The 25429-nt window shown below is 48.8% G+C and overlaps 12 protein-coding genes across 12 annotated transcripts; 8 read left to right on the top strand and 4 right to left on the bottom strand.

Annotated features, from left to right (window-relative positions):
* Positions 1–768: 768 nt before the first annotated feature.
* FOBCDRAFT_209074 (uncharacterized protein) lies at positions 769–1392 on the top strand (the record flags this gene model as incomplete). The annotated part of the gene is made up of 1 exon (XM_031193296.2): positions 769–1392. The coding sequence occupies one exon, from the start codon at positions 769–771 to the stop codon at positions 1390–1392; it is 624 nt and encodes a 207-aa protein (XP_031029917.2).
* A 1781-nt stretch (positions 1393–3173) lies between these two features.
* On the top strand, positions 3174–4331 carry FOBCDRAFT_234080 (uncharacterized protein). Its single transcript, XM_059609954.1, has 3 exons — positions 3174–3292; positions 3350–3923; positions 3998–4331. Exons 1-3 carry the CDS (start codon positions 3188–3190, stop codon positions 4246–4248), a joined length of 930 nt encoding a protein of 309 aa, XP_059468147.1. The 5' UTR covers positions 3174–3187; the 3' UTR covers positions 4249–4331.
* A 488-nt stretch (positions 4332–4819) lies between these two features.
* Positions 4820–6164, top strand: FOBCDRAFT_245710 (uncharacterized protein; the record flags this gene model as incomplete). Its single annotated transcript, XM_059610715.1, has 4 exons — positions 4820–4968; positions 5022–5460; positions 5511–5746; positions 5795–6164. 4 exons carry the CDS (start codon positions 4820–4822, stop codon positions 6162–6164), a joined length of 1194 nt encoding a protein of 397 aa, XP_059468146.1.
* Positions 6165–6763: 599 nt separating this feature from the next.
* On the top strand, positions 6764–8147 carry FOBCDRAFT_324655 (uncharacterized protein). The gene is made up of 4 exons (XM_059612119.1): positions 6764–6898; positions 6949–7181; positions 7242–7588; positions 7638–8147. Exons 1-4 carry the CDS (start codon positions 6797–6799, stop codon positions 7895–7897), a joined length of 942 nt encoding a protein of 313 aa, XP_059468145.1. The 5' UTR covers positions 6764–6796; the 3' UTR covers positions 7898–8147.
* Positions 8148–8288: 141 nt separating this feature from the next.
* FOBCDRAFT_234078 (uncharacterized protein) lies at positions 8289–9194 on the top strand. Its single transcript, XM_059609953.1, has 2 exons — positions 8289–8495; positions 8545–9194. Exon 2 carries the CDS (start codon positions 8566–8568, stop codon positions 9142–9144), a length of 579 nt encoding a protein of 192 aa, XP_059468144.1. The 5' UTR covers positions 8289–8495; positions 8545–8565; the 3' UTR covers positions 9145–9194.
* Positions 9195–9304: 110 nt separating this feature from the next.
* Positions 9305–10190, bottom strand: FOBCDRAFT_245708 (lysozyme-like domain-containing protein; the record flags this gene model as incomplete). Its single annotated transcript, XM_059610714.1, has 4 exons — positions 9305–9450; positions 9522–9597; positions 9656–9786; positions 9914–10190. 4 exons carry the CDS (start codon positions 10188–10190, stop codon positions 9305–9307), a joined length of 630 nt encoding a protein of 209 aa, XP_059466348.1.
* A 547-nt stretch (positions 10191–10737) lies between these two features.
* FOBCDRAFT_254370 (major facilitator superfamily domain-containing protein) lies at positions 10738–12716 on the bottom strand. The gene is made up of 8 exons (XM_031193289.3): positions 12524–12716; positions 12379–12472; positions 12205–12329; positions 11897–12155; positions 11582–11845; positions 11367–11533; positions 11086–11320; positions 10738–11020 (listed from the first exon to the last, which is right to left on the bottom strand). Exons 1-8 carry the CDS (start codon positions 12679–12681, stop codon positions 10823–10825), a joined length of 1500 nt encoding a protein of 499 aa, XP_031029910.2. The 5' UTR covers positions 12682–12716; the 3' UTR covers positions 10738–10822.
* A 568-nt stretch (positions 12717–13284) lies between these two features.
* On the bottom strand, positions 13285–14876 carry FOBCDRAFT_234074 (uncharacterized protein). Its single transcript, XM_059609952.1, has 4 exons — positions 14644–14876; positions 13815–14596; positions 13639–13769; positions 13285–13592 (listed from the first exon to the last, which is right to left on the bottom strand). Exons 1-4 carry the CDS (start codon positions 14725–14727, stop codon positions 13345–13347), a joined length of 1245 nt encoding a protein of 414 aa, XP_059466347.1. The 5' UTR covers positions 14728–14876; the 3' UTR covers positions 13285–13344.
* A 550-nt stretch (positions 14877–15426) lies between these two features.
* FOBCDRAFT_324652 (uncharacterized protein) lies at positions 15427–17281 on the top strand. The gene is made up of 4 exons (XM_031193287.3): positions 15427–15577; positions 15636–16422; positions 16470–16785; positions 16836–17281. Exons 1-4 carry the CDS (start codon positions 15532–15534, stop codon positions 17217–17219), a joined length of 1533 nt encoding a protein of 510 aa, XP_031029908.3. The 5' UTR covers positions 15427–15531; the 3' UTR covers positions 17220–17281.
* FOBCDRAFT_286725 (glycoside hydrolase superfamily) lies at positions 17279–19764 on the bottom strand (the record flags this gene model as incomplete). The annotated part of the gene is made up of 6 exons (XM_059611689.1): positions 17279–18184; positions 18230–18632; positions 18678–19072; positions 19116–19273; positions 19323–19628; positions 19683–19764. Coding segments are annotated over 6 exons (2250 nt in total), but the record flags the coding sequence as incomplete, so codon positions are not given.
* Positions 19765–21047: 1283 nt separating this feature from the next.
* Positions 21048–22655, top strand: FOBCDRAFT_209064 (uncharacterized protein; the record flags this gene model as incomplete). The annotated part of the gene is made up of 2 exons (XM_059609263.1): positions 21048–22299; positions 22408–22655. The coding sequence occupies 2 exons, from the start codon at positions 21048–21050 to the stop codon at positions 22653–22655; spliced, it is 1500 nt and encodes a 499-aa protein (XP_059466345.1).
* A 915-nt stretch (positions 22656–23570) lies between these two features.
* On the top strand, positions 23571–25397 carry FOBCDRAFT_192903 (cytochrome P450; the record flags this gene model as incomplete). Its single annotated transcript, XM_031193284.2, has 3 exons — positions 23571–24047; positions 24095–24637; positions 24684–25397. The coding sequence occupies 3 exons, from the start codon at positions 23571–23573 to the stop codon at positions 25395–25397; spliced, it is 1734 nt and encodes a 577-aa protein (XP_031029905.2).
* Positions 25398–25429: the final 32 nt, after the last annotated feature.

Below are 25429 nucleotides of genomic sequence, written 5' to 3'. Positions count from 1 at the left end.
CATTGAACCATGTAAGTTCAAATGAACAAAAGGAAGCTGACTGAGATGAGTTTCGAACTGTGATCTGGGCCATGTCAAAGACCAGTTTGTTATCTAAGAAGGAAGGAAGGTGCGCAAAAGAACAAGATTCATTGAGTCTAGATCCATTTTGTCAACTGGATATGCAATGCAGCAGAAAATATCACTTATACGAACATGAGGCTAAACATAGTGCTTACTGCAGGGGTATAGTACGAGATAAATAGTTCTACAGTCCCAGGCGAAAGTTCTGATAATTGACTGGAGGATGGCCCAGAAGTGTATTAGACAAGAGAAGAGATATCGAGGCTAAGGTTATCTTGGCAGGTGGAGGCCAAAAAGGTACATATGCAGTCAGACGGATGAACCCTTCCGGCCTAGTTCTAAAATGAAACCCCATACATCTAACTGTTATGGGATACCAAACCCATTCGCTCCAGTTCCCGAGTAACTATTTGATCCTTCTAAATGTACCCGAGAAGTAGAAACCCATCTATCCAATTAAAATATGGCATTCTTATCCTTTATTACTAGGATACAGGATGTCTATCTTTACAATACACGGGAAGCATCCGAATAGTGAGCGAATAGTAAAGCTTCAGGCCATCTCTCTATGTATTATTTGAGTATAAAGATGCGAGCTTGCCCTCCAGGTTCAACTTATATTCAACAACTCAGGCATAGCTTTCCAACTCAAGACAACTCTCATACAACTCTGGAACACCTTCTGCGCCTTGCACACAGTTCATCATGGTCGCCACCAAGTTCCTCCTCATGGTTCTGGCCGCCTATGTCACGGCTACCCCAGTGGCATCAGCCCCTAAACCTGCTACAACACAATGGAAGCCTCTTGATATCAAGGCCACCATTAATTGGGATGGCATCGACAAGAAGGCCTACCAAGACCCAGCCAACTGGAACACTACCGACCATGTTATTCCTGCTGCTAAGGGGGAATCTGCAAACCCTCACTTCCATATCCTGTCGGGGCCGTGTGAGCAAGGTTCATGCCCTGACTATAGCGCAGCATTTGACCTGGTTTACACCTTCACTGCTGTGCCTGTTGATGGAGACCCTCCTCTGACTATATTTGAGTCTCAATCATCGATTCGGATCAATGATTGCAACGAATGTCTCATCCACAAGGTTGGCAGCAACCTCGGTAACAGTGTTCCTGGCGGTTGTTGGGACTTTAGGTCCTGTGGCCGCGACCAGACTATTTGTGTCGACCCGGGTAACCAACGCGCTCATCGCATTTGGAAAGGTTATGTCAAGACATGCTACCACATGAGAGTGGAATATCTGGGTGACTGCGGGTTTATCAAGTCACGCATCGTCCTGCATCCCGATGCCGAGGTTCCTTGCAATTGGTAGAGGGTCATCCGTCTGAGACAGCCTGTATTGGAGGCGATTAGTTTATCTTCTTACTATCATTCACAACTCTTCACGGCAATGCAACTAGAAAAAATACAAGGATTTAAAGCTTCTCAACAAGCAGTTTACGTACAATCATGATTCCGTTTCGCTTGCCACCATGTTATTGAGCATGTGCACAAACTGACCGAGTTCGGGAACCAGCGACCTACTGCTGCATCAATTACCTCCATATAAAGACAGGCGACATGGAGCCCTAGAGTAAAACACACACACATCCAATTAGACACGGAAAAATCTGGGTTCGTATTACCAAAGGTTCGCACTAGTTCCACTATGATCGACAAGTGGTGCGCTTTCCAGTTCATCGAGGGTCGGTCCGTCCAAATAAGCTTTCTTTCAGACAGGGAGGCGTTCGTATATGCAATGCAATGTGTTCGGCTAAGGCAGCCACATGGCAGCACTAATAATATACTTAGTTATAGAATTTGTTAGAAAATGCCTCGATATTTGGAAAATCAGGCATACCCTGCTCTCATCGCCTTAGCCGCTCCTGCTGTCGATTATCTCGTCGGCAGCATCGCTGTTCGCTTCTTAGATCTATTTTAATACTGTTTAAAAGCCGCTGTGGATCAAACCACAGGAATCCTTCTACCGCTAGTCAGGCTATACCCATGGCATAAATGCTATCTTGCCTAACATACCTGTGTCAGCAGCTGCTAAAATAGTTGAGAAGGATTGGTGGGAGCTTGCCTTGTGGATAACGACGTCAAGCTGGTTGGCTAAGCGATGAGGGCGCTTGACTTGTTCGAGTCTATATTGCAAGAATGTTTCTGCTGCCCGTATTGGGTTTTTATGGCAAGGAAATGGTGGAAAGGTTAGCGGATCAGTTGAGTGATGGGGGGTAGAGCAGAGTTAAGATTCAATAAAATGTCCATCTATCCAAGTCGAAGCAACATGTCGGGGGCGAAAACAGCGAAAGCGTAGACACAACGAGTAACCCAATCAAATCGTTAGGATCTAAGATAGGTGACTATACCATTTCTTTAAGTACAACATGCTAGTCTTAACCGCTTCGTGCTATAGTAAACAGATCCCTTCTTTGGTAGGTTGTTCTTGATCCGTATCTACTAGGCCTGGCCCACGGCAGCTAAGCCATCAATCATGAGCTCGAGGTGCTTGATCAAACCGTTCTAACAGCGCTAAGGTATAGAGCCAGACTTCGAGCGTGTCGCTTGCAGCTGGGACAGGAACGGGGGAAATGTTGACGATATCCAGTCTCCCGAGCCAATTAGCCGCACCTTCGAGAAAGGTGTTGCCATCCTCGTAATCAAGGCCAGGAACTGCTTACTGTTAAAGGCGTCGAGGATATCATGTTACAGTTGTGACATTAGGCAAAAGTTTGAGGGTCTTGACATTCAATTCGTCATTATTGGAAGCGGCACGGACGCATCGCAGCTACAAGAAATACAATAACCACGCAACATGGTGAATACTTTGATAGCTACATGAACCAGCATAGAAACAAGCTTAGATCAGCAGCTGCGACTCCTGAAAAATACTGTTACTGACTACAGGCCACCTGATAAATTAGCGATTGACAAACCCTCGGGCGATGTGACATGGGATGGAGCGATGTGGGATGTCGCTTGCGGAGATCTCAGACCTTTGTAAGCCAATGCACAAACACCACGTCCACGGTCGGAGACGCGACTATATAGACCAATTTGCCCCTCGCTCCAGTTCACAGAATAAATCACAAGCCCTCATCGTATCGTCTTTAAAATCGGTCACCATGCCCGTTGTAGCCATCGCAGGAGGCACCGCCAGTGTTGGTCGCTTTATCGTTGAAGAGACCATCGTAGATGGAAAATTCGAGGTCATCGTTCTAAGCCGAAAGGTTTGATCACGGCTCCCTGGATGTTAGGACCTCCCAGCTAACCATGTCTACACTCAGGCCAACCCAGCACTAGAGAAAGAGCTCGGTGCACGCATCCTACCTATCGACTACTCCGACCCCGATAGTATCGCAACCTTGCTCGAAGAAAACCACGTCGACACCGTCATCTCCGCACTCGGTGGACGTACACCTCCCGAGCAGGAGCTTGGTCTCATTCAAGCGGCCGCTAAGTCCAAAGCCACTAAACGATACATCCCTAGCGTCTGGGGTATCAAGTATCGCCCAGAGCACTCTTGGTTCCCCATTGCCGCGGCCAAGTTATCTCTCTTTGATGCACTCGAGAAAACTGACCTAGAGTGGACCGTAGTTGCGAATGGCTTCTTTCTTGATTACTGGGGCGCGCCGAACCTCAAGACGTACCTTGACCACATGACTATCGTTCTGGATATTCCTGGAAGAAAGGCTGTGATCCCGGGCAACCCGAACCAGCCTCTTGTCTTTACTTATACCAAGGATGTCGGCAACTTCACAGCTAAGCTCTTGACGCTAGAGAAATGGGAGCCAGTGTCATATATCATCGGCGATAGGCTCACGTGGAAGGAGTTTACACAGCTCGCTGAAGAAGCTACTGGTACGTATGGGCTAACAAGAACCGCCCTCCTGCTTCGTTTACATCTGGCTATAGAAGCTGACCAGAATTGACAGGCGACAAATTTGAGGTTACATACGATTCGGTTGACCTCCTTAAATCAGGAAAGATCACGGAGCTTCCGAGCCACGAAGCTCTCTATCCCTTCTTCCCTAAACCAGAGCTGCAAGGCATGCTGGCCCAGTTCGGTATCCTGTTTGACCAGGGAGCGATGGATTTCCAGCCTGAGAAAAGTCTTAATGATATTTTCCCGGAGATCAAGACGGTGACAGCTCGAGATGTTTTGGAGATTGCGTGCAAGAAATAGTCTCCTCGTATTCTACATGGGTACTATGTTACGTAGCTACTTGTACCTAGAAAGTCATTTGATTGATTAGTAGATAATAAAGCCTGATATCGAAAGCTTTGAGCACTCTTATAATCTACTGTTTAGTTACTCCAACTCTTAGCTCCTTGCATATCCGCTGTATCCCCTGAGAGCGGTAAAGTAATGCGTTATCCATAACGAGAATACATCTCCCTCCGGCCGCCTGCCGCAGTACAGCAGAAGCGCAATAAGTCAGTGAATAAATCCTCATCGTTCAATTCTTCGTCCATCCAGAAGGGAGTTCCGCTACCCGGACTTAACGCAAATAGGACTCGAACAGTTTGTAAACATATCGGATTTTGGTACCGTTGTCGTAGATGAATCATAGCTGAGGTTGCCGAATTAGGCAAAGTCGAAATCCCGCATCCCACATCGCTCAACTCTAAAAGCCAAAATCCCACATGGCGCGTTCCAGCAATAGTACGCTTATTAAAACAAGGTATCCTTCATCCCACATCGTGCATTATGAGTAATTCTGTTACATCTCAACTTATCCCTTTCGAGATCTCCAATGTCTTCCGACCTACCTCGATTCTACTGCAACTATGCGGGATGCGCCCGGTCGTACAAGAAGAAAGAGCATCTCTTACGTCATGAGAGGGATCACTTGAACCTCCGCCCGTTTGCATGCACGTTATGTCCAGCTACTTTCAATCGAAGGTGGGTATTCCCATCTCATTGGCTTCTGGCTAATTGTTGCTGAATCTGTGAAGTGATTTGCTTAAACGCCATGGGGCGATCAGCCATCAATCCAATCAGACTCCCGAGCGAAACGATCAGGGAGAACCATCAACAGAAAACGCAGTATCTGAATCTCAAAAGTCTGCACCTGCTTCCGAGCCAGTCGATAACTGCCTGGCCACATCAGAATGGCTCCTCAGCATAGAACTAGAGGGCTTGAACCTTTCTTCGAACCCAGCTATGCAGTTACTCCAATCATCGTCTCGTAACGAGCTTGAGGCGTCCTACTTTCTACACTTTCACCCACACTGGCCTCTCCTGCATAAAAAGACTTTCTTGCACTCAGAACATCCTCCCGAACTAACGGCTGCGGTTTTAACAGCCGGACTATGGGTACTTGATACTCCAGAGACTAGAGACCAGGCCCGGTTCTATCATGATGCCCTGCTAAAGGTGCTTGACCACCAACTCGTAAGATCAGTGACTCCAATTTGAACAGCAGTTCTTTGATACTTAAATAGTTCAAACTTTGTCAATGCATCACAGACTCACCTGGACCTCGAGCTGAGTTCCTCGCTTCATTCCAGGTCCTTCTCATCGCCCTGATCCTCTGCACTTACCGTGGGGCAGAGACGTTCCGATCCGCTTTCATGAACAGCAAGCATCTGTGGCAGCTCTTCCAATCCGTGGACATCTATGATCAAAAGGCAATAGACGATCGAAACTCAAGTCGAATAATTCGTGAGTGCTACCAGCGGTAAGCACACAGCCCCCCTGGCGTAAAATGCTGTACTCACATACCGAGGCTGGCCCTTTTGCACTTCAAGGTTCACGTGCATCTCAATTCGATCTTATTGCGTCACTTTCCGCAGTTCAAGACACTGGACTACTTGACGCCCTGTATGCTTAAAGTCAGGATTCCCTTACCAAGCTACTACTGGGAGGGCGATGACGCAGCATTTCCCCGCGAGGGAGAAGGGGCTGGAACGGTCGCCGATTTGCTCGTCCCGTGTACTGAATTAACTCACGTGTCGGATCTTGTAGCTTGGGACTTTACTCTGGGGATGGTTATTGGGTGTTACTTGGTGAGACCGTCGAAGGAGAACCATCGAGAACTGATAAAGCGACTGGATCCATATCTATTTTTACATCTAAAAAGTGGTAAAGACCATTAAAACACTTTATTTTCGGGCTGCTGTGAGTTGATGAGCTAGTTGCTCAATACAGTCTTCCAAAGAGATAAATGGGCCAATTACCGAAAGGTTTGCTGCATGAACGCGGGCCAGCACCTCTGGGAAGCTGGGCGAGCGATGTGGGATGTGGACTATGCTAGTGACGGTACCTTTTCTACCGAACCCTAACCCAAACTACCTTACTAAGAACCCCGTAGGCGGGCTATGGGGGAAAGGCCTTGATGAAAGACAACCCACTGACATCTGGCCATAATCACGAGGGCTGACAAAACATGCGTCGGTACTCATATCGCGAGATCCGCAACGTGTTCCATGTCGATTTTATGTCTTCCAGGACAGCTTTTGTCAGCAGCGTGTATAAGGGATCGCTAACGGAGAAGCAGGAGTCCGAGCATGCCTAGCCCACCCTCGGACTTTGTAGACATAGGTCTTAACTCCTGGGTCTGGCCTAACACGGAATCCCCTAACACCGTGACCTTGACTCCACTGGACTGGAGGGCTGGCCACTACTCAAGCTTATCTCGAAGCATAAATATCAAGCTCGCCTCCATCGAACGCGTCTCCCGATATCTCATTATCACTCAGAATCAAAATACAAAAATCCACTTCTCAATATGACTGTTGCTATTGCTGGCGGAACTGGAGGCCTGGGGCGTACACTCGTCGACGCCATCAAGGCTCGCGGCAAGCATGAGGTTCTCGTTCTGTCAAGAAGGGTAAGTGAATCTTGTTGGCAAAACTCGAAGAAAAAGCTAAAGTTGGGAAGAATATGACAGGCTTGGAGGAGAGCTTGGGCGCTCGCGTTGTAACGGTAGACTACTCTGACGTTGATTCCCTCGCCTCGATTCTTGAAGAGAGGAACGTCGAGATAGTCATCTCAACTGTGAATAATATCAGCGGTGACAACAGTTCAGAGGTCAATCTCATCCGTGCCGCCGATAAGTCCAAGACAACCAAGAGATTCATCCCCAGCTATTTCGGCACCCCGTACACTCTCGAGTAGGTCCCCCCCAAGTGCTCTCAATCTGTGAGCAATAAGATCTGACATGACAACTCAAGGCAAAGCGAATCTTTCCCACCGGCGATGGCGAAGCAAGCGGCGGCAGACCAACTAGAACTTACGTCTTTGGAATGGACCAAAGTTTACAACGGCTATTTCCTCGACTACTACGGAACGCCAAAGCACAAATCTAATATGGATGATATTTCCCTCTTCATCGACATGCGGAACAATTTTGCTGCACTTCCGGGCTCAGGTGACGTGCCGGTGGTTCTCACTCACTCGTCTGATGTAGCCAGGTTCGTGGCAGCTGCTTTGGACCTGCCGACATGGGAACGAACCTCGTACGTCATTGGTGATAGAATTACTTGGAACGACCTCGCAAAACAGGCCCAGGAAGTCAAGGGTGAGTTACCATGAAAAAAGCTTTTATCAGTCGCTGATCTTAAACGCAGGCGTTCCTTTCCACGTTGTACATGATTCTGTTGAGACTCTCAAAGCGGGAGTCCTTACCGAGCTTCCTTCGCACCCGCAGTTCTACGATATTTACCCCAAGGAACATCTCCAGGGTTTAATCGCTGTGTTGGGTGCCATGTGCGAGAACGGCCAGGCTAATTTGACCCCAGAAAGAACCCTGAATCAGGAATTTCCCGAGATCAAACCAATGACGGCTCGCGATGTTTTGGAAAAGGGTTGGGCTCCTGAGAGAGAATGATGGCATCTGTAGCCTGGGCTGACACGAATTTTACGTCCGATATCGATTTGGCTAGACTATAGGGTATCGGTGTCATCGTTGGCTTGCATGATCAACGGTTGGGCTTGGCATAGTCCGTCCGATTGATTTGGACTGGCCGAGCCATATATTCCGATGTAGATATAAACAGCTTAATGCTAGCAACCTTATCAAACTGTCAGATGCTGCCGCAATAAGAGCACAATTATTGGATGAGCCCCCTCAATCTAGCGGTGGATAATTCGACATCTATAAATAGACTCAACGGAACTTTCCATGCTTGGTCTCGAGGTGATTGGCCAGATCCCCATAGCGACCCCACAAACCTGTCAATCTAAACCTAGCGTGCTTGAGTTGTGCCGCTCGTGTTCAGGACCTTGGCCGACTCCAAACTGGAATCTTGGCGATAACTTCGTCATTCTTCTGTTATCAATCTGAACAGTCATCAATGCTTCCCATTGCCAAACCAAATGACAGAATCTCCAGCACTAGACACGCCACTTTACTCTCAGACACTGGATCCGTCGCACCCGTACTTGAGCCTCATTTAATCAAGGGACAACCAGGGTTCTCATTCGCCGTAAGATTACTGGACCAGCGGATTCGCCACCATGTCTGACAGCTTCTAGCTCGCGGCGATATAAGGGAGCATGCGCTCGCAGCACCACTGCTTCGTCAACGTCCCAATACCCCGCCATATTCCTCACCAAGCTGTTCTCGACTACGTACAGACATACGAACCTGTCCTACGCCACAATCCTGGCATGAGATCTTGGGAAAAGTCAGATCTAGATTATGAAATTGTCGCCAATGACCGCTTCTTCGACTCATCAGATCCAGGACAAAGTCTATGTTGTTACCAAGCTTATGAGGTAATGAGACTTGGACCGGGAGTTCAGAGGGATTTAAAATGGCCGATTATCTTCCAGAGAGTGCCGAATGGAATTGTATCGAGGGTTGATGCGCCCGCGGGGGTAATTAGCTGGACGCAATGGTATGTTAGGCCAAGGCCGAGTGAAGCATCAGGGGAATCTGTTAGTACGCCGAGTACGGCGACGCCATCTAGTCCTGGGGATGAGGCTTGGGAGTTGTATGGGATTGTGACGATTGAGGCTCATAGAATGTTGATGCCGTGGTGTGCTACCAAGTCGGAGAGTTATCAGGTTGCAATTGGGCAAGGGATGGTGAATGATGCATGCTCAAAGTTTAGTTCTGGAGAGATTTCATGACAATACGAGATACGCTATCAGTTATGACATAAATACATCTCCTAGACCATCCTATCATGTTCAGTCTCTTAATGAACTCATCTTCAAATTTCCCCAACCGCACATACCATCTAGCAGGCTACTGCGAAGCCTTTAATAGAGGTCGAGAGAATTGCCCCTGTTAACACCTCTTTGGAAGTGCTCTGCGACGGGTTGGCTTCTGCGCCAGCTCAATCTCGGCATTGCGCCGACGAACCAGACCTGGAAGCCTTTGGCCACTTGCATATACCCAATGAGGAATTTCCTGCGAGATCACAGTATTGGGATCTTCCCCGTTGTTGAGACGTCCAATAAGAGTTGACGATTCAGCATTGCCGCAGCCCATGTTGATGCCCAACTGATGAGTGCGCCATACTGGTTTCTGTTGAGCCTTGCTTTGCTGTTCAACATGGCCGTGATACAGACCTCGAACTCCTGCAGAAGCGGGCTTGGTTAGTGATGAAGAGCCCCCTTGTTAGCGATGAGAACAAACCTTCATGTCGTCTGCTAGCAGTTTCTTTCCATTCGCGACAGAAAGTGGGACTGGATACTTGACTTCACTGCACTGGGGCGCATCACATAGATGACCATACCCAACCGTCGGATTACCAATCGGATCGTTATCTAAAACTATCAGTCTCATCCCAAGCAACCATCATCCCAAATATTTGACTTACAATCATCGGGCCTGAACCCCTCAAAGCTGGCGATGAGATTGACAGTCGCCGCATTCGACTTGGGCGCTCTACACGACGGAACTTTAAAGTCACATATCCGCTCGATCCAGTGGCGACGTAGTAGTCGGAGACGTAGCATCCGAATGTCGTCTTGTCCCAGAGGGCGTTGCCTTCAATGTTGGTGCCCTCTATCTGGCAAGTGATGGTTACATCGGTACCTTTGGTGAATTGTCTCTGGATAGCGTGGCTTGTCGTTGGACCGCTGCGACATCTGACACCTTTGTCTGTGATGAGAAAGGCGGTACTAGATGCGACTGCCAGAAAATGAACGGTGAAGATGTGGATTCTCATGGTGACTTAGTAATTGTTAATGAAATGACAGACCAAAGATTTGACGATTTTAGGGTGGCATGATGCATGTGTGCGTCCTGTCTTATATCTACAGACGTTGCGAATGTCATTAGGCAGGACATCGAGGGTCGGTCATATGGCCAGCGGTCTAAAAGCTCGAAAGAGGTCTGAGACGTGTAACCGATGGGAACTAGCTTCTATCTGACCATTCGGATAGGCAGAGGGTTTTGGGGAGCACGGTCAGAAATAACGATGTTTGTACTACCCCGAACGTTCATCTCGGAGTCTAATAGCCGCATTGGGAGCTCAATACCGACAAGGTGTATGCAGTAAGCCTTGACTTGCCACGTGCGAAGCGAAATAACTGTATCTGGGGCCTCAAGTTTGAAGGAGGTGTTGCCGAATTGACACCTCAGTCTATGGACGCTTGGGGCTGGAGGAGTGTTGGTAAAGTTGTACTATATGAGCCGCAGTGTCGAGAGCCTCCACAAATAGAGCAAAGGCTTATGTTTATGTTGCTTCAAAAGGAGATTGTGTGAAGCTATGACTGTTGTATAAATTGCAAATGCTTGGACTATGAATAATAACTATCTGGCTCCGATGAACTGTCGCCTCTCATCTTCTTGCCATGCTTAGTAAACATAACGGAAGTTCAGGTTCTTCCTGTCAGTAACATCCGAGATCTCAAGATGCTCCGTCTCATCTCGGAGACCAGAGCTGGTCTGCTGGAGCTTGTCACGTCGCTTGTTCTCAGCGATCAACACGAATCGGAGAACAATCATGGTAACGGTCGAAATGCCGAAGCAGATTGAAGTCGCCAAGAAACCGCTCTGTAGTCAACGATGTCAGTAATATCCCAGGTAGAGACTTTGATCATGGTGACTGATTGACTTACCGAGTATTCGGGGGCTTCGCGGGGAAAGAACAGAAAAGGGCCGATGATGTTACCAGTAGTGTATGCCATAAACATCATCGCGGAGGCAACACTCTTCTTGGTAAAGCCAGCGACATTGGAAGCGACCATGGACAAAGAAATGGGGAAGCCAGCAGCGAACGCGACAAAGATCCACAGGCCGAAGAGCTGGCTTCCTTGGTTGGGACCGTAACGAACAAGAAGCGAGCCAGCCAAACTGTAACAGTTAGATGGTGATGTCTCATGAGGGCGGAGATGCTTACCTGATCAAGCTGAGGCATGCGCCAATAATGGTTCTGTAGCCGCTGAAACGACTGCAAAGGTATGTTGAGCCGAGGGCGAAGAAAGCAAGGATAGCACCCATGGGCATGTTGAGAAGGTAGACCTGGAAACGACTGAAGCCGAAGCCTGCCATGACAAGACTGCTGAACTACAAACTGTTAGGTTATTGCTACAGTCACGGACGAGGATCACTTACAGTGGTATGAGCACCGTTGGGGATGCTGAAAGCAATTTGAAAGACCATCAACAGGAGGACATTGGGGTCCTTGATGACTTCGCGGACTTGCTCCCACTTGAAGCTGTTGTTCTTCATGCCTGTTTGGTTACTTCGAATACGATCGACGGCATCGATGCGCTGTTGTTGATCGAGGAAGCGCGCGTTGTCGGGGGTATCGGGGAGGAAGATGGCTAGGACGATGGCCCAGACGAGGGTGATGAGACCGAAGATGATGAAGAGCCACTGAATACAAGAGTCAGCTGTTGTTACTCAGCACAGTTTGGGTCCACTTACTCTCCAAGCCGCAAGGGCACCGCCAATATGAGCGATACCATATGCCAACAGACCTCCAAATGAAGTGGCGATGGCATTACCCAAGAACCAAATACCGTGTCGGAAAGGCTGTTCTTCTCGCTTGTACCACATTCCAGTGATGAGGGAGAAACCAGGCGAGATGGAAGCTTCTGCTACACCAAGGAAGAAACGAGCGACGAGAAGACCGGGGAAGGTTTGGACTGCGGCGTGGCAGCAGAGGATGATGGCCCAGGCGAGACTACGATACGTTAGTTGGAGCATTGTGAAATATGGATGGGGGAACTTACCTTGATCCAGCGAGATATTTGCCTAGAGGCAGACGGACCATCAGCCATGATGCTGGGTAGCTGAAGGCGAGGTAGCCGAAGTAGAAGGCACTGCTGCACCAGCTGTATCTTGATCCAACGAGGTCCTGCTCATGTCAGTGAATGCTGAGTACCTCTCGATCGATGCATACTGACCAAGTCGTCGATGATGCCCATGATAGAAGCAAAGTTGAGCGACTGTTTGTCAAGGAACTGCAGTGTGTATGATACAAGAAGAAGAGGCATAAGACTTTACGCCAATATTAGCACTCATCATTTCCAGCTTCTAAGGATAACTTACCAAAGATCAATCCTTCTCAGAACCTTCTTTCCTCTATAGTGGTTATCAACACCCTCTTCCGCAACCTGCATCGACCCCTGAAGGCTCAACGTCTCACCCATCTTCACATCAGGGTCCTGAGCCGGGACGTTGATCTTGTCTTCTCTATCTGAAGCCATAGTTATGAAGTAAATCTTGCAAGTGTTGAAACAAGAGGATAAAGAACAAAAGTTGATGATTGATGATGAGTAGGGAGGATTGGAAGCCAGTTAAGTAGATATCCCAAGGGGGGTCTAGATCCAAGTGGCTTTATCTCTTACTTCCCAATTTGTCTCCACCCCCGCATAAACTCCAGATAAGTCTGGGGATTTTATCTCAGCACTGACGTTTTGATCAAGGAGGGAGATACCATTCAAGTCTGAAAAGTTGAAGTTATTTCACTACCCGTTTGAAAGAGCCGTACTGCTAGTTTCTCCAGCTCGGATATCGCTGGGTGGTTATTGGTTGAGTCGGCAAAGTTAGGTTGTGGCGTTGCCGATTGGTCAACTCGGCTAAGTGATAGTCGGTAAACGTTGGAAGACGGACCCGACATTTTGGGAAGAATGCGGAGGGCGGTGGCAGTTGGTACGCCGATAGTTCCCATCATGGTTCCGTGGCGTAGATAATGACGATGCATTATCTTCAGCGTCAGAGACATGCATACGCGGTCTTATCACATGGGCTGTATCAAGGATGACTCGAAAGGGAATCACTACGCGATATCTTCGCCCCTTCGATAACCACTCCAATTAAGATGACATAACAGTATAACCAAGGCTTCATTATCTCATAATTTAGGCGAACTAAAGTCTATAACCAATCGGCTCAACATCCCTCTTAAATTCATCCCTCGCTTGATCCATCAACTCAGACTCAAGGAGCATCTCACAAGCCGTAGCTGCTAATCCCTTTGCACAGTCTAAAGCTCGTTCAAACGCTTCTCTTGTTCCAGCTGCTTCTGCAAACTTGGGTGTATGGGGCTGGATCATAGGGTCTTGTGTTCCGACGGCGAACATGGGATGAATGCCTGGGACGCAGTATGTGACGTTGCCTGAGAATGTTAGTCGAGCTGAGGGTTGAGGAGGTGGTGGACTTGCCCATGTCTGTTGATGCGCCCATTGGTGGCTGGTTTGCGTCTCCGATGTAATCTCGTCCAAAGGCTTGCATGTGTTTTGTAAACTCGTTCGACATGGACAGGTTCGGTCGAAGCTCCATGTAATCTTGGTCTCTGCTTCTCGTTAGAACAACCTCCCAACTTCAATGGATTACTCACGATTCACAACTGCACTTGACTTCGCACCCCGTAGCGATAGCCCCAGCCTTGAAACAAGCCTCCACCCTCCCCGTAAGCTCCTTGATCTGATCAGCCCCCGCCGCTCTCAGATAATACTCCAAATTCGTCGAGTCCGGAATAATATTTGGTTCAGCACCTCCGTTCCGAATAACGCCATGAATCCGCTCCGTAGGTTGAATCTGCTGTCTCAGCAGCGAAATATTCACATACGACGAAACAACCGCATCAAGGGCATTCTTCCCATGCCAGGGCGTATTCCCCGCATGGGCACTCTGCCCCGTAAACGCCACCTTCATCTGCCTCCTCGCACTCGACCTCGCCGCCGAAACACCATCTATATTCTTCTCCCCCTGCGGCGACAACTTTCCCGTCGGATGAGCCATCAAACAAGCATCTACACCCTCGTAAGCGCCAGCCTTGATAAGATGGACCTTTCCACCGCCGCCTTCTTCAGCTGGTGTGCCGAGGAGGCGAACGCGGCCGGGAATGTTGAGGGAGCGTATTGTCTCGGCGGTGGCGATGAATGCGGCGATGGAGCTTGTTGCGATGAGGTTGTGGCCGCAGGCGTGGCCGAGACCGGGAAGGGCGTCGTATTCTGCGTTGAAGACGATGAGTTTGCCGTTTTGGCCGGATTCGACTTCGAAGGAGGTTTGGATGCCGTAGGCGGACCGCTTGACGTTGTAGCCGAGACGGTGCATAAGATCGCAGATGTTGTCGTGGGCTTTGAACTCTTTGTAGTTGAACTCTGGGTTTTCATGGATCTAAAGACATTAGACAACATCCCCTAAAGCTATTGGGAGTGATGTACCTTTTTGCAAATGTCTGCCAAGTCGTGCTCATGACGAGCGACAGACTTGGAGATCTTCTCATAAAGCTGCTCGTTGGAAGACATGTTTGCTCTGCTCGTAAAGTTTACCCCAGGAAATGAGCTACCCCGGGCCTTGCCAGCTTATAAGAAGCTGCGTCTTAGCTCCTGCGGGTCATGACACAATCCAAGCTGAATTTCATGACGCCCGTTTGCTCCATGAATCAGGAAACTCCGCGAGACAGAAAGTGTCCCGATATGGCTATTTTCGGTTAGTTTGTGGCTGCTTACAGGGGAGCTTCAGGGGGTCTGTGTGGCAGTTTTCCGACGGGTAACGTAAACCGACGGCCGCTAAATTAGCCGAGGGGTCCAATGGGAGCTTGGGGATGTGTTATCGCAGTTGAGGCTGATTGAGGACAAGATTTTCCCAGGGAGTATTAATGAGCGGGTGATTTCCTTGATAATGTCGATTTCTGTTGCAGGGAGAGATAGTGATGTCGTTTGGTTGCTGAACCTGGTCTTGGATAAATGGAAGTCGGATATACGGTTATAGATGTGATATGACTGGGTAGACAATGAAACGCGAGCTGCAAAGACCTTGGAAATAATAATCAAGACTAGCTATTTCCGTACTAACACAAACTCAATTCATCGGCATCTCGTCCCGACATCTCCTCATCCTTGGAAACGTCCCCCATGCAATCACCATCGCAAATTTCTCCCCAATCCCAACCCCAATCCTTCCCCGCAGCCTAGACTTTAACACCCTGACGATAACCAAAAAAAAAAAAAACTGATTCAGTTGCACGTTGCATCACAATTACACAACATATACGATCCCATGTTATCTGCACAGCGCGTCTGTATTCCCGAGTCATATCTCCGCTCGCCATGCCCTCCCCCATCGCAGATCGCCGAAAAGCGCGTTCTAAAAACGGTACGCCCGGAACACCACACTGTTTCCGATATCGCTGCTGACAAAATAATTTCTCAAGGGTGTTTGACATGTCGTATTCGAAAAGTCAAGTGTGATGAGCAAAGACCTGTTTGTAAACGCTGTGAGAACAGCCCTAATAAGTGTGAATGGCTTGAACCAGGCCAGGCACTTAGTGCAAGGGGGAAGAGGGTTGATAGTCCTGCGTACGGAAGCCCGAGATTACTGGCGTCAAGTGAATCGCCTGCGAGTTTTGACTCTGGAAGTCCTGTTTCACCAGCGAGCGGCCATGACTTTCCACGGCCACATTTAGCAGCGGCGCATATACCGCTTGCGAATTCACTGCAATTGAGTGAGCAGGACAGAGCGGCTTTTGCGTACATCCCTTATTCGACTATGGTGGTGAGTTACGGAAAGCTCTGGCCGTGGAGTTGTTTCTCGTATATCTATGCGAATATCGCGAGTGTGTATCCCGGCGTGATGAGGAGTTTTATCGCAGTTGCGAATATGGAGCTACGAGCGAGGGATCTTCTTGAGGCGGGTGCTTCGGAGAGGGCGAGTCGGCTTGGAGCTGCGGCCGCGGTGCATTATACGCAAGCTTTGAAGGATCTGTCATCGTTGCTGGATCGTATTTGTCAGACGCCGGAGCAGGATTGTGATATCGATGCGTTGTTTACGATGTGGTTTCTGATCATGAGGTATGAGGCTTGTGATTCCGAGACTACGGGGGCGTCGTTGCTGCATCTTGATGGGATACGGTTGTTCTTGAGGCCGTATTTGCGGGATGATGGACAGGCGACTGAGAAGAAGTTACCTTGTGTTGCGCAGGCGATGTTATTGTATACGTTGTAAGTTCACTGACCGGAACACCAGTGTTCTGTACTGACAGACATAGATACCTCGACGCGGACTCGGCAACAGGTAACATGAACAGCGGACAGTTCTGTCTTGACTTTCTATCGCGTGATGCTCATGACTACATCTCACATGAACATCTCTTCCTCAGTGTCAGATCAGCTCTTCCCAAAATGTGGGGTGAACAATATCCTATATCAGAACTCCTCGACGATTTGGAGAACTACCGCCCTCTTCGCTTGTATCATCTATGTCAAGGGTCAAAGCTTGAGCTCCTCAGACTAGCACGGTCAACAACGCACGGTGGATATGATGATCTGAAGAAACTCTGGCGACATGTCGAAAGCTTCGGTGACGTACGACAGCCCATCCAGTATAACCATTGACATTCGACTAACGACAACAGGAATTCGCCGATATCCTCCTCCTAGCAAAGAAAACACCCTCCTCCGGCGGAAAACGCCTCATGTGGACAGTCTACGCCGCTGCCCTCGACTTCCACGCCCTGCAGATCCTCTGCTCCAGCCTAGACACCTACAACGAAACGCCCTTCAAGCCTGAGCCCTCCCTATCCTACATCTTCAGCGTCGCCACAAAAGCCCTCGAAGAAGACCCCCGCCAGGTGTATCGTTTCATGTGGTCGCTCTCTGTAGCACTCAGCAAGACGAATCAGGCTTGGTTATCCACGCAGCTTGCTAAAGCGAGGGTTTTACTACCGCGGTTTGGAGTTCCGGGGTTGATACTTGAGCAGTGTGTGGGGTTGCATGTCAGTAACGAGGGAGCACAGTAACTCGTTTATTCTTGTATGATCTTGTAATTAAAAGTTTATAGATTCGCTTTTTAAACTTCTATGGTGAAGGATTCTGTTAGGGGGAGGGCGCGGCTGCTGGAGCCGACGAAAATGGTGTAGTTGCCTGATTGAAGAGTCCAATCCTGCTTGACGACGTCCCAAACGCTGAGATCACGCCTTGTGAGCTCGAATGGAATCTCAGCAGATTCTCCTTTGCTGATCTTGACCTTTTCAAAACCTCGGAGTTGCTTGGGTGGACTATTCGGAATAGCAACATACAGTTGAGTAATCTCCTCGCCATCTCGTTTTCCAATGTTGGAGACGGTAGCTTGAACAGTGGCAAAAGTACTCCAGAGATCGTCATCGGTAGCTGAAGCACTTGTCTCAGGAACCTTGACTACCAAGTCAGAGTACTCGAACTCAGTGTAGCTAAGCCCATACCCAAACTCAAATCTCGGCGCAACATCCCGATCGTCAAAAGAGCGGTAGTCCAAATACACTCCTTCAGTAAAGTCGCACTGCGGATCCTTACTCCCCTCCTCCAGCCCACAGGGCTTGTAAGGAGTATAATCACTCTCGTTCTTCGCCAACGTATACGGCAACTTTCCTGAGAAATCTGCCTCACCATAAAGAAGCTTTACGAGCGCCTCGCCATTATCTTGGCCGGGAAGATGAGCGATTATAGTCGCGGTGATGTTAGGATGTTCGATCCACTGATCAACAAGACGAATTCCTGCTGCGTGGATTGTAACAACCGTGTTGGCGCATTGCGACGCGACGTTGAGGATCAGGGCGTCGCTAAAATCGTCGTGGAGACCATCGCGATCCCAGCCTTCTGTTGCCATGGCGTTGATGAAGACGAGACAGACATCAGTTGCGCCGTTCACGTCGGGGTTGGAGGATGAAAGATCCCAATTCACCCAGCTTCCGTCTTTTGCAGCTCTTTGTTGGATTGCGCTGAGGGGCTACGAAACGTTAGTAGTTTCTCAACACTCGGAGAGCAAACTCACATCGCTAATGTAAGGCGGCGAATTAGCAGCTGCCCTACCACCCGAAACAATAGTCCCTCCCTTGGCCGCTTGATCAAAGTGCTCTTCAGTCCCAAGAACAGCCTGTCCCATCTCTGGCGAAGACGTGTATCCCAGCTGAAAAAGATTATCTGTGTTCTTCGTCTTGGCGACGGTGGCATCATACCCAAAGACAGAGATCATCTTGGGCTTTTGAGCAAAAGGGAGGGTGTTGTTCTCGTTCTTGACGAGTACGTGCCCTGCGATAGCGCCCTCGAGCAAAGTTGGTCGTGATTCGGGGATGCGCGCTTCGACTTGTTCATGAGGAAGAGAGAGGTTCTTCATTCCGATGCCGGGAGTTGGAAAGTCAATGTCTTGACCGACGAGATACCACGCGGCCAAAATCCTACCCTCGTTAGTGACCGCCCACCCAGTGCTTAGGGAAAAATACCTTGTAGCCATATCCGTAACCCTAGCCTCCTTAACAGTCCCATTCTCAACAGCCATCGTCAAATTCTCCCCCCAGAATCCCCCCATCGGCATGACCATATCCAATCCCGCATTCGCACTCTCAAGATTATGCTGCGCATTCCAATCCAGCAACACAAACCCCTCAAACTCAAGCTCAGTCTTGAGAAGCTCATTCATGAGCTTGCTGTTCTCACAGGCATATGTTCCGTTGACTCGATTGTATGAACACATTACCGATGCGACGCCTGCTCTTACTGAGTCGACGAACGGCCAGAGGTAGTATTCGTGGAGGGTCTTGTCGTCGATGTTGGAGGATACTGCTTCAATGCCAAAGTAGGGACGGCGGAATGTTTCTTGCTCGTTTGCGATGAAGTGCTGTGGTTGTTAGTGGTGTTGATGGATGGGAGTGGTAACTGACTTTGACATTGGCGATAACTCCGGCGTCTTGGTGGCCGATAATGGACTCTGCGCTGAGTTGGCCGGTTAGGTACGGATCAACTGAGAAACCCTCCCAGTTTCGTCCACCAAGCGGTGTTCTTCCCAGCGGTCCAACATTTGGTCCAAGGAGAACATTCACTAAAAATAATCAGCCCACGAAACCTGTCATTTCCGTGCTGGTACTGACCTCCCTTGGCCTTGAACTCCTTCCCCATATAATACCCCCGCTGATACGTCAAATTCTTATCCCAACTCGCCCCAACATGCAAAGCAGAAGGATACGAGTTCACAAAATCCGTCGCTCTCACTCCATTACCCGCATCATGGAGACACAAACCCGGCCATCCAAGGCGCGGGATCGTACCCGTGTTTCCAGCGCAAACATTATCAGCCGCAAAACCACGTGTAACATTAACTTTTTCCTCAAGCGTCAATCGATCCACAAATTGCTGCGCTTTCGAGTATGCATCTTTCCAAATTCCTTTGCCAGTTCCTTGCGCTGCAAAGGTTAGCGTGATCAGGGGTAAGTTTATTAGGCGGATCTTACGCGATGGAGGCGGAATCTCAGCGGGGAGAGAGAACGAAGATGTGACTTGCAGCGCAAGACACAAGAGTTTAGTCGACCACATCATGTCAGGTACTACCTCACAGATCCTCATCTTGGAAGAAGCGGAGGTATTGTTGCTCGTATTTATCAGTTCATCGCGTTACCTGAGCTTTGTTGCATGCATGAACAGCTAATGAGCCGGTGATTAACCGATCTGCCCCGTAAGTACGTCATTGGGCGAGGATTGCGGAAACTCCGTGCTTCACCGCCAAGAAAGGGGGCCAATCGGAGTGGCAGCCGGTGGTACAGGGTATGTCGCGATGGATTTCGGAGTTGTGATCCGGAGCCCCGGAGGTGATAGTCCCCCGTGGGGGACCTTAAGAGTCATGCTGTTTATTGATGATCGTCAGATAAATGAGGTTTTTCTTGAATTCTTTTGGCTATTCTATGAATTTTAGCCGGGCGCAACGTTGCCTTCGGCAGTTTGTTTGTTTAATCGAACTAGCCTCGCCTTATTCGAGTTGACGTTAGGAAACCAGGAATATCAGATAATACTGCTGTCATGTGTTCATTAATACAAGTAAACATCTTGAGTCACTTGAGTCAATTGAGTCAATTGAGTTGATACATGTTAACGTGGCATGCAGCAAGGGAGTCTAGTCAGACTAACTTTGGAGAGAGAGACGATTTCTACCCGGAATTATCCAGCTTGAGCGTCAACACCACTTCCCACTGTTTACCATCGTGACTGACACTTGCAAATTGACGTGGCAAGTTGAGAACAATAGTAGATGCACTTTCGCTGCAACTCGATGTCCGAACTCTCCGCTCTCGAAAGTCCGTATGCTGTCAGGCTGTAAATCCGATATTCCGAAATGTTCAACCGCCGCTGCCGACTACTGTGAAATCAGGCTCTCGCATCGTGGGGGGTTCAAGTCACACAAGAGCGAATATGTCGGACTTTGGCTCGCTTTGCAAACTGCAAGCGGCACAACAACTGTCTGTGGCCCAAATGTGTGCCACTTTCGGCATCAGAAGTGAGGCTGTAGCCGTCGCGTCTACAGTTGGCAAAAACGCGAACCGAATGGCATCATGCATGTAAGACGTAGTTGGCTGAACGCGTTGCCCATCATTTGCCCAGACAAGTCTGCTGATGAACGCCCTCTACTTTGAGGCCCCCAAATATGCAACACACCAATACTGAGATAATCAGGCTCTACGTATACAATTGTGTGTACCAATCAAACGCAGCCATATCGAGATCGCAACGAGATTCTTTGAGGCTGCTGCAAGATATAAGAGTAATAACCTCGTACCTTTAACCATGCAAAAGAAAGCCCGTTATAATCCTGTCTCTCATTTGAAATGGCTGTCGCTGGCTCCTCAGAAAAGCGCCCAGAATGGTGCCCGCCTGGAAGAAGTCGACATATCACTCCACCGAGAAGGCCAGGCTCTCAGTCTTCGTCTGGGAGTTCTTCAAAGAGGCCAAATTCTTCTTCATCTTCACGACATAGTCCATCACCGACGACTCCTTTATCTTTGGAGCCGCCTACTAAAGTAAGGCGGAAATCAAGTAACCAACTATCTAATTCCCAATATCAAAGACCAAGGTCGAGTTCCCCAGCTTGTAATGATGGGGCAGTAAGCCAAGGCTCAAGCCCGTATGTTCATGGCAAGCTCAAGGAACCAGACCTTGAGCTATCTCAGGGAACCCAAAGTCTCTCAACTCTATTCAGTTTGCCGAAACATTTGTTCTATGTACGTGACAGTGGCCAAGCATATGAGTTAGGCTTTTCGTCGGGGCAGGGTGTTCTAACGCTGGGGTTACGATTGGCCGAAGAGATTGAAATGCGCTGCCAACTCCAAGATCAGCTTGCTGAGCTCGCTGTACAACTAAAGAAGGTTTCCGAGGACCGCGACGAAGCTCAATCTCGTGCCAACCACTTAGAGCAACGATTAAATTCTGCTCTCAAAGTCCAGGCAACTCGGCAAGCATCAAAAAAGTTAGAGGCCGCCTCCACCTTGGCAGATGTTCGACCAACACCTGCTAACCCCGAAGAGTTTACGCCGGAAAATTACATCTGGGTAAACCAGCAATGGGACCGCGTTGCAAAGGAAAATCTCAGAATGGATAACTCTCTACACATTGCCGGTGTAGAAAAACGCCAGCTAGAGACTGAAATTATCAGACTCTCTCAGGAAATAGAGAACTACCAGAAACGGAATATGGGTCATGGAAGGTCCATGAACGACGCTGCACAGCAGACCGAAGATGAGCCGCCGCGAATAGCAACAGTGGCTACCCAAACAGATTTTATGGATCAGATCTCGCTGCAAAACACGGAGAACAAGTGCATTGAGTCAGAACATCAGACAGTTCCTCCTCAGCAACCGAGGATTGTAATGACCGACGCTGCAGTTCAAGCTGGAGAACAGCATGACGAGAGCATTCTGCTTGATGAGTTACCCGACCAAACAAGCAAAGACTCTGGGGCACTGGAGGTAACTATACAAGAGCTAACAAGCGACAAAAAAAGGCTTGAAAAGCTGCTTGAAGTGTGCATCAAACAGAACGCTTCTGGACAGGACAGCTCGGCACAGACAGTAGGGACAAGAGGTGAAGGGGCCGCCTGTCAAACTACCATGATCCATGTGATCGTCGCACTATGATACCGAGAGCTGAGACACTGCAGTCTGTAGCTTCTAGGACTGATCATGAGAACAGGCTGGCTGATCAGAGCGAAAATGATGTTAATCGTCAGGAGAACACTGAGAGAAGATCTGCTCTCGAGCAACCTCAAAACAAAGACAGCCCTCCAGAAGAACCAGAGAGTCAAGTCAGTGACGCAAACCCAGAAGAAGAAGAAGCTCGGCGACCTCTCAAACACCGTGATCGTTCTCACGAAGTGTATACACAGAAAAAGAAAACTCTATGGCCACTTGGATGGGCAAGATATCGCCGTCGAACCTTGATGGATTTCTTTTCGTTCAGCTACATGTTTTCTCGCCGCTTAAGCTATCATAGCAGATGCATTTAAGTTTGCCATCGTTCTTCTAATCTTTATCTCTCTGGTATTGTATGTAATTTCTTTCTGCAGGGTTTGCTTTGTCGTCGCTCCTTTGAGTCAACCTGGAAGCCAATCCTTCTCATGACCAGGATGAAAGCATGTTTCTTTACTGATTGGCCTCTATGCCCTCTCATAGATTGATATTTAATAAGAGAGAGGGTTCTATTGCTGATTCAACAGATTAAAATGATCGGGCGTACTGGTCATCGTATTGCCATTCCGCTGTTGATTCAAATACGACGTCGGCATGGAGTCGGCCTCCGTGGGAGGTTATGAGCGGGAAGATCCCAAACTCTATAGTGTGACGTCTCATGCGACGCAGGTAAGCAGTAACGCTCAATGTGATGTCAATGATTGACTCCGCTTACCTCAGACGGCGACAACCATCTCGAAGGAATTTCCCGATACAGATATTTTCCTCATTCTTTTCGCTTTCTATTGGATCCTTTAAGGTACCATGGTGTAACACTCTCACTGGTGTCGCCGTTGCAAAATCTCCAGCAATCTATAATAACGAACTGAGTTTGCTATAAAAGCCAATAGCTAGCTGAAGATACCATTATCACCCCCGGTGTCTTCTTTGCGCTAAAAGATAACATTTCACAACCCCGCAAGCCTTGCGCCTCCACTAATAAGATTGCGGAAGTATGCTGCGACGAACCAATAAGGTCGCACTCAATTCACATGCGAGATCCCAGCAAGGTCGGCAAATGCCTCCCAGATTAGAGTTTGCTGTCTTCTTACCGATTGTCCCATCGACAAAGTGTTATAAAGACCGACTACGCCCAGTAAACCTTGCTTGCTTCTGCAATCAGCCATCATGTTGTCACGTCTTATTGAGCTATCGGAGCGCGCTCCAAAAGACTTCACCTTAGCCTTAGGCTTCTCAATCCTCAGTGCGCTGTACCTCCTCCGACGCTGGCTTCTTCCAAAGCCAATCCCAGGTATCCCATATAACGAAAATGCAGTCAAGTCCTTCATGGGCGACATCCCCGAGTTCAGAGATGCTCCTAATCGTCGAGAATGGTGGGCGCAGCAACCTGCGAGACATCAATCGCCAATCGTTCAGGTCTTCATGAGACCTTTCGGCGCACCATGGGTTTTTGTAGCGGATTACTTTGAGGCCTCGGATATTTGTATGCGTCGATTGAAGGAGTTCGACCGAAGTGATGTGACATGGGAGCAGTTCAACGGTGTTGTACCGGGTCATCATATCACGCTGAAATCCTCGGATCCAAAGTTCAAGAAGAACAAGGAGTTGATTCGTGATTTGATGGCACCGACTTTTCTTCAGCAGGTAAGTACACACATGCTATGCAACGGAGTGTTTGCTGATTTCTATAGGCTTCGGCTCCGGAGATCCACGACAAGTTCGGTAGTCTTCTCAAGCTTTGGGATCGTAAACTAGACTTATCAGGCGGCCGGCCATTCGACATAGCTCAGGACATCCACAACTCAGCACTCGATATTATCCTCGGTGCCTCCTTTGGCATTGACTCTGGAGACGGGCAAGTTAGCAGGCAGCTCGAAGAGCTCAAGGCGAGAACCGTATCAGGTGGACAAGATGACCTCTTCGAGTTCGAGGACGTTCCTATCGACGAAGAACAGAGCTGCTTCACTACTATTGCAGACAGTGTCGGTCTGTCCATGAGATCGCCTCTTCCCACTATCCATCACTTCCTCTACCGTAATCTCTCGTCAGAGATGCGAAGGGCAAGAGCGGGACGTGATAGATTGAGGGATCGTGAGATTGCCAAGAGCATTGAACGAAGAGAATCGGGACAACCTCAACGCTGTGCACTGGATAATATGCTTGCTAGAGAGGATGTCATCGCTGAGAAAGAAGGACGCAAGCCCAATTATCGAAGTCAAACGATTATGAGCGAGGTATGTTACTGTTACTACATGGTGAGACTTGACTAACAGTTTGAAGCTGATGGGCTACTTGGTAGCTGGACATGAGACGACATCAGCTGTTCTGCGATGGGGCATGAAGTACCTGACTGCCAACCAGCGCGTACAATCACTTCTCCGTGAAGCTATCCGAAACGCACATCCAGAAGCAGTAAAGCAAAACAGGGTTCCAACGACGGAGGAGATTCTTAAAGCTCATATCCCATACCTCGACGCTGTCATAGAAGAGATGCTAAGGCACTCACGCGTCGCCCCAGTCACCCTTCGCCAAGCCACCGCTGATACCCAGATCCTCGGTCGATTCATCCCGAAAGGAACGACAGTTGGCTTCCTCGGCAACGGCCCCGGTGTCATGATGCCCAGCATCCCAGTCAACCAGGAAAAGAGATCTGAGGCTGTTTTAGCACATATGGAAAGAACTCAACTTTTTGATGAAGAAGACCTTGCACAATTCGTTCCCGAAAGGTGGCTTACGACCACTGTTAATGGGGAAGGTGAGGAAGAGACGGTGTTTGATCCGCAGAAGAGACCGTCTCAAGCATTTGGACTTGGACCTCGTGGCTGTTTCGGTAAGAAATTGGCATATATCGAGATAAGGATATTTCTCACGCTGTTCTTCTGGATGTTCAAGTTGGAGACGATTAAGCCTGAGCTAGCGACCGACGATGAGATGCTCGCGTTAACGAGGTCGCCGAAGAACGTGTACGTCAAACTGGCAAAGGTTCAACGTTAAACTCAGTTGAAAATTAGTTTTTAAGCAATAAT

Source organism: Fusarium oxysporum, chromosome XII (genome assembly GCF_013085055.1).
Source record: "Fusarium oxysporum Fo47 chromosome XII, complete sequence".
Classification (NCBI taxonomy): Eukaryota; Fungi; Ascomycota; class Sordariomycetes; order Hypocreales; family Nectriaceae; genus Fusarium; species Fusarium oxysporum.
Note: the sequence above shows the minus strand (reverse complement) of the source record. Positions and strands in the feature narration are given on the sequence as shown.

Excerpts from the sequence above, each read along its gene's own strand:
- FOBCDRAFT_234080 (XM_059609954.1), top strand. The coding sequence starts at position 3,188 with ATGCCCGTTGTAGCCATCGCAGGAGGCACCGCCAGTGTTGGTCGCTTT. Across the intron at positions 3,293-3,349 it reads TCATCGTTCTAAGCCGAAAG|GCCAACCCAGCACTAGAGAA; the intron begins GTTTGATCACGG and ends GTCTACACTCAG. Across the intron at positions 3,924-3,997 it reads GCTCGCTGAAGAAGCTACTG|GCGACAAATTTGAGGTTACA; the intron begins GTACGTATGGGC and ends CAGAATTGACAG.
- FOBCDRAFT_324655 (XM_059612119.1), top strand. The coding sequence starts at position 6,797 with ATGACTGTTGCTATTGCTGGCGGAACTGGAGGCCTGGGGCGTACACTC. Across the intron at positions 6,899-6,948 it reads TTCTCGTTCTGTCAAGAAGG|AATATGACAGGCTTGGAGGA; the intron begins GTAAGTGAATCT and ends AAAGTTGGGAAG. Across the intron at positions 7,182-7,241 it reads GGCACCCCGTACACTCTCGA|GCAAAGCGAATCTTTCCCAC; the intron begins GTAGGTCCCCCC and ends TGACAACTCAAG.
- FOBCDRAFT_234078 (XM_059609953.1), top strand. The coding sequence starts at position 8,566 with ATGCGCTCGCAGCACCACTGCTTCGTCAACGTCCCAATACCCCGCCAT.
- FOBCDRAFT_254370 (XM_031193289.3), bottom strand. The coding sequence starts at position 12,681 with ATGGCTTCAGATAGAGAAGACAAGATCAACGTCCCGGCTCAGGACCCT. Across the intron at positions 12,473-12,523 it reads CTGAGAAGGATTGATCTTTG|TCTTATGCCTCTTCTTCTTG; the intron begins GTAAGTTATCCT and ends ATTGGCGTAAAG. Across the intron at positions 11,021-11,085 it reads GCGAAGCCCCCGAATACTCG|AGCGGTTTCTTGGCGACTTC; the intron begins GTAAGTCAATCA and ends CGTTGACTACAG.
- FOBCDRAFT_234074 (XM_059609952.1), bottom strand. The coding sequence starts at position 14,727 with ATGTCTTCCAACGAGCAGCTTTATGAGAAGATCTCCAAGTCTGTCGCT. Across the intron at positions 13,770-13,814 it reads GTCAAGTGCAGTTGTGAATC|AGACCAAGATTACATGGAGC; the intron begins GTGAGTAATCCA and ends AACGAGAAGCAG. Across the intron at positions 13,593-13,638 it reads GGGCGCATCAACAGACATGG|GCAACGTCACATACTGCGTC; the intron begins GCAAGTCCACCA and ends TAACATTCTCAG.
- FOBCDRAFT_324652 (XM_031193287.3), top strand. The coding sequence starts at position 15,532 with ATGCCCTCCCCCATCGCAGATCGCCGAAAAGCGCGTTCTAAAAACG. Across the intron at positions 15,578-15,635 it reads AAAAGCGCGTTCTAAAAACG|GGTGTTTGACATGTCGTATT; the intron begins GTACGCCCGGAA and ends TAATTTCTCAAG. Across the intron at positions 16,786-16,835 it reads ATGTCGAAAGCTTCGGTGAC|GAATTCGCCGATATCCTCCT; the intron begins GTACGACAGCCC and ends TAACGACAACAG.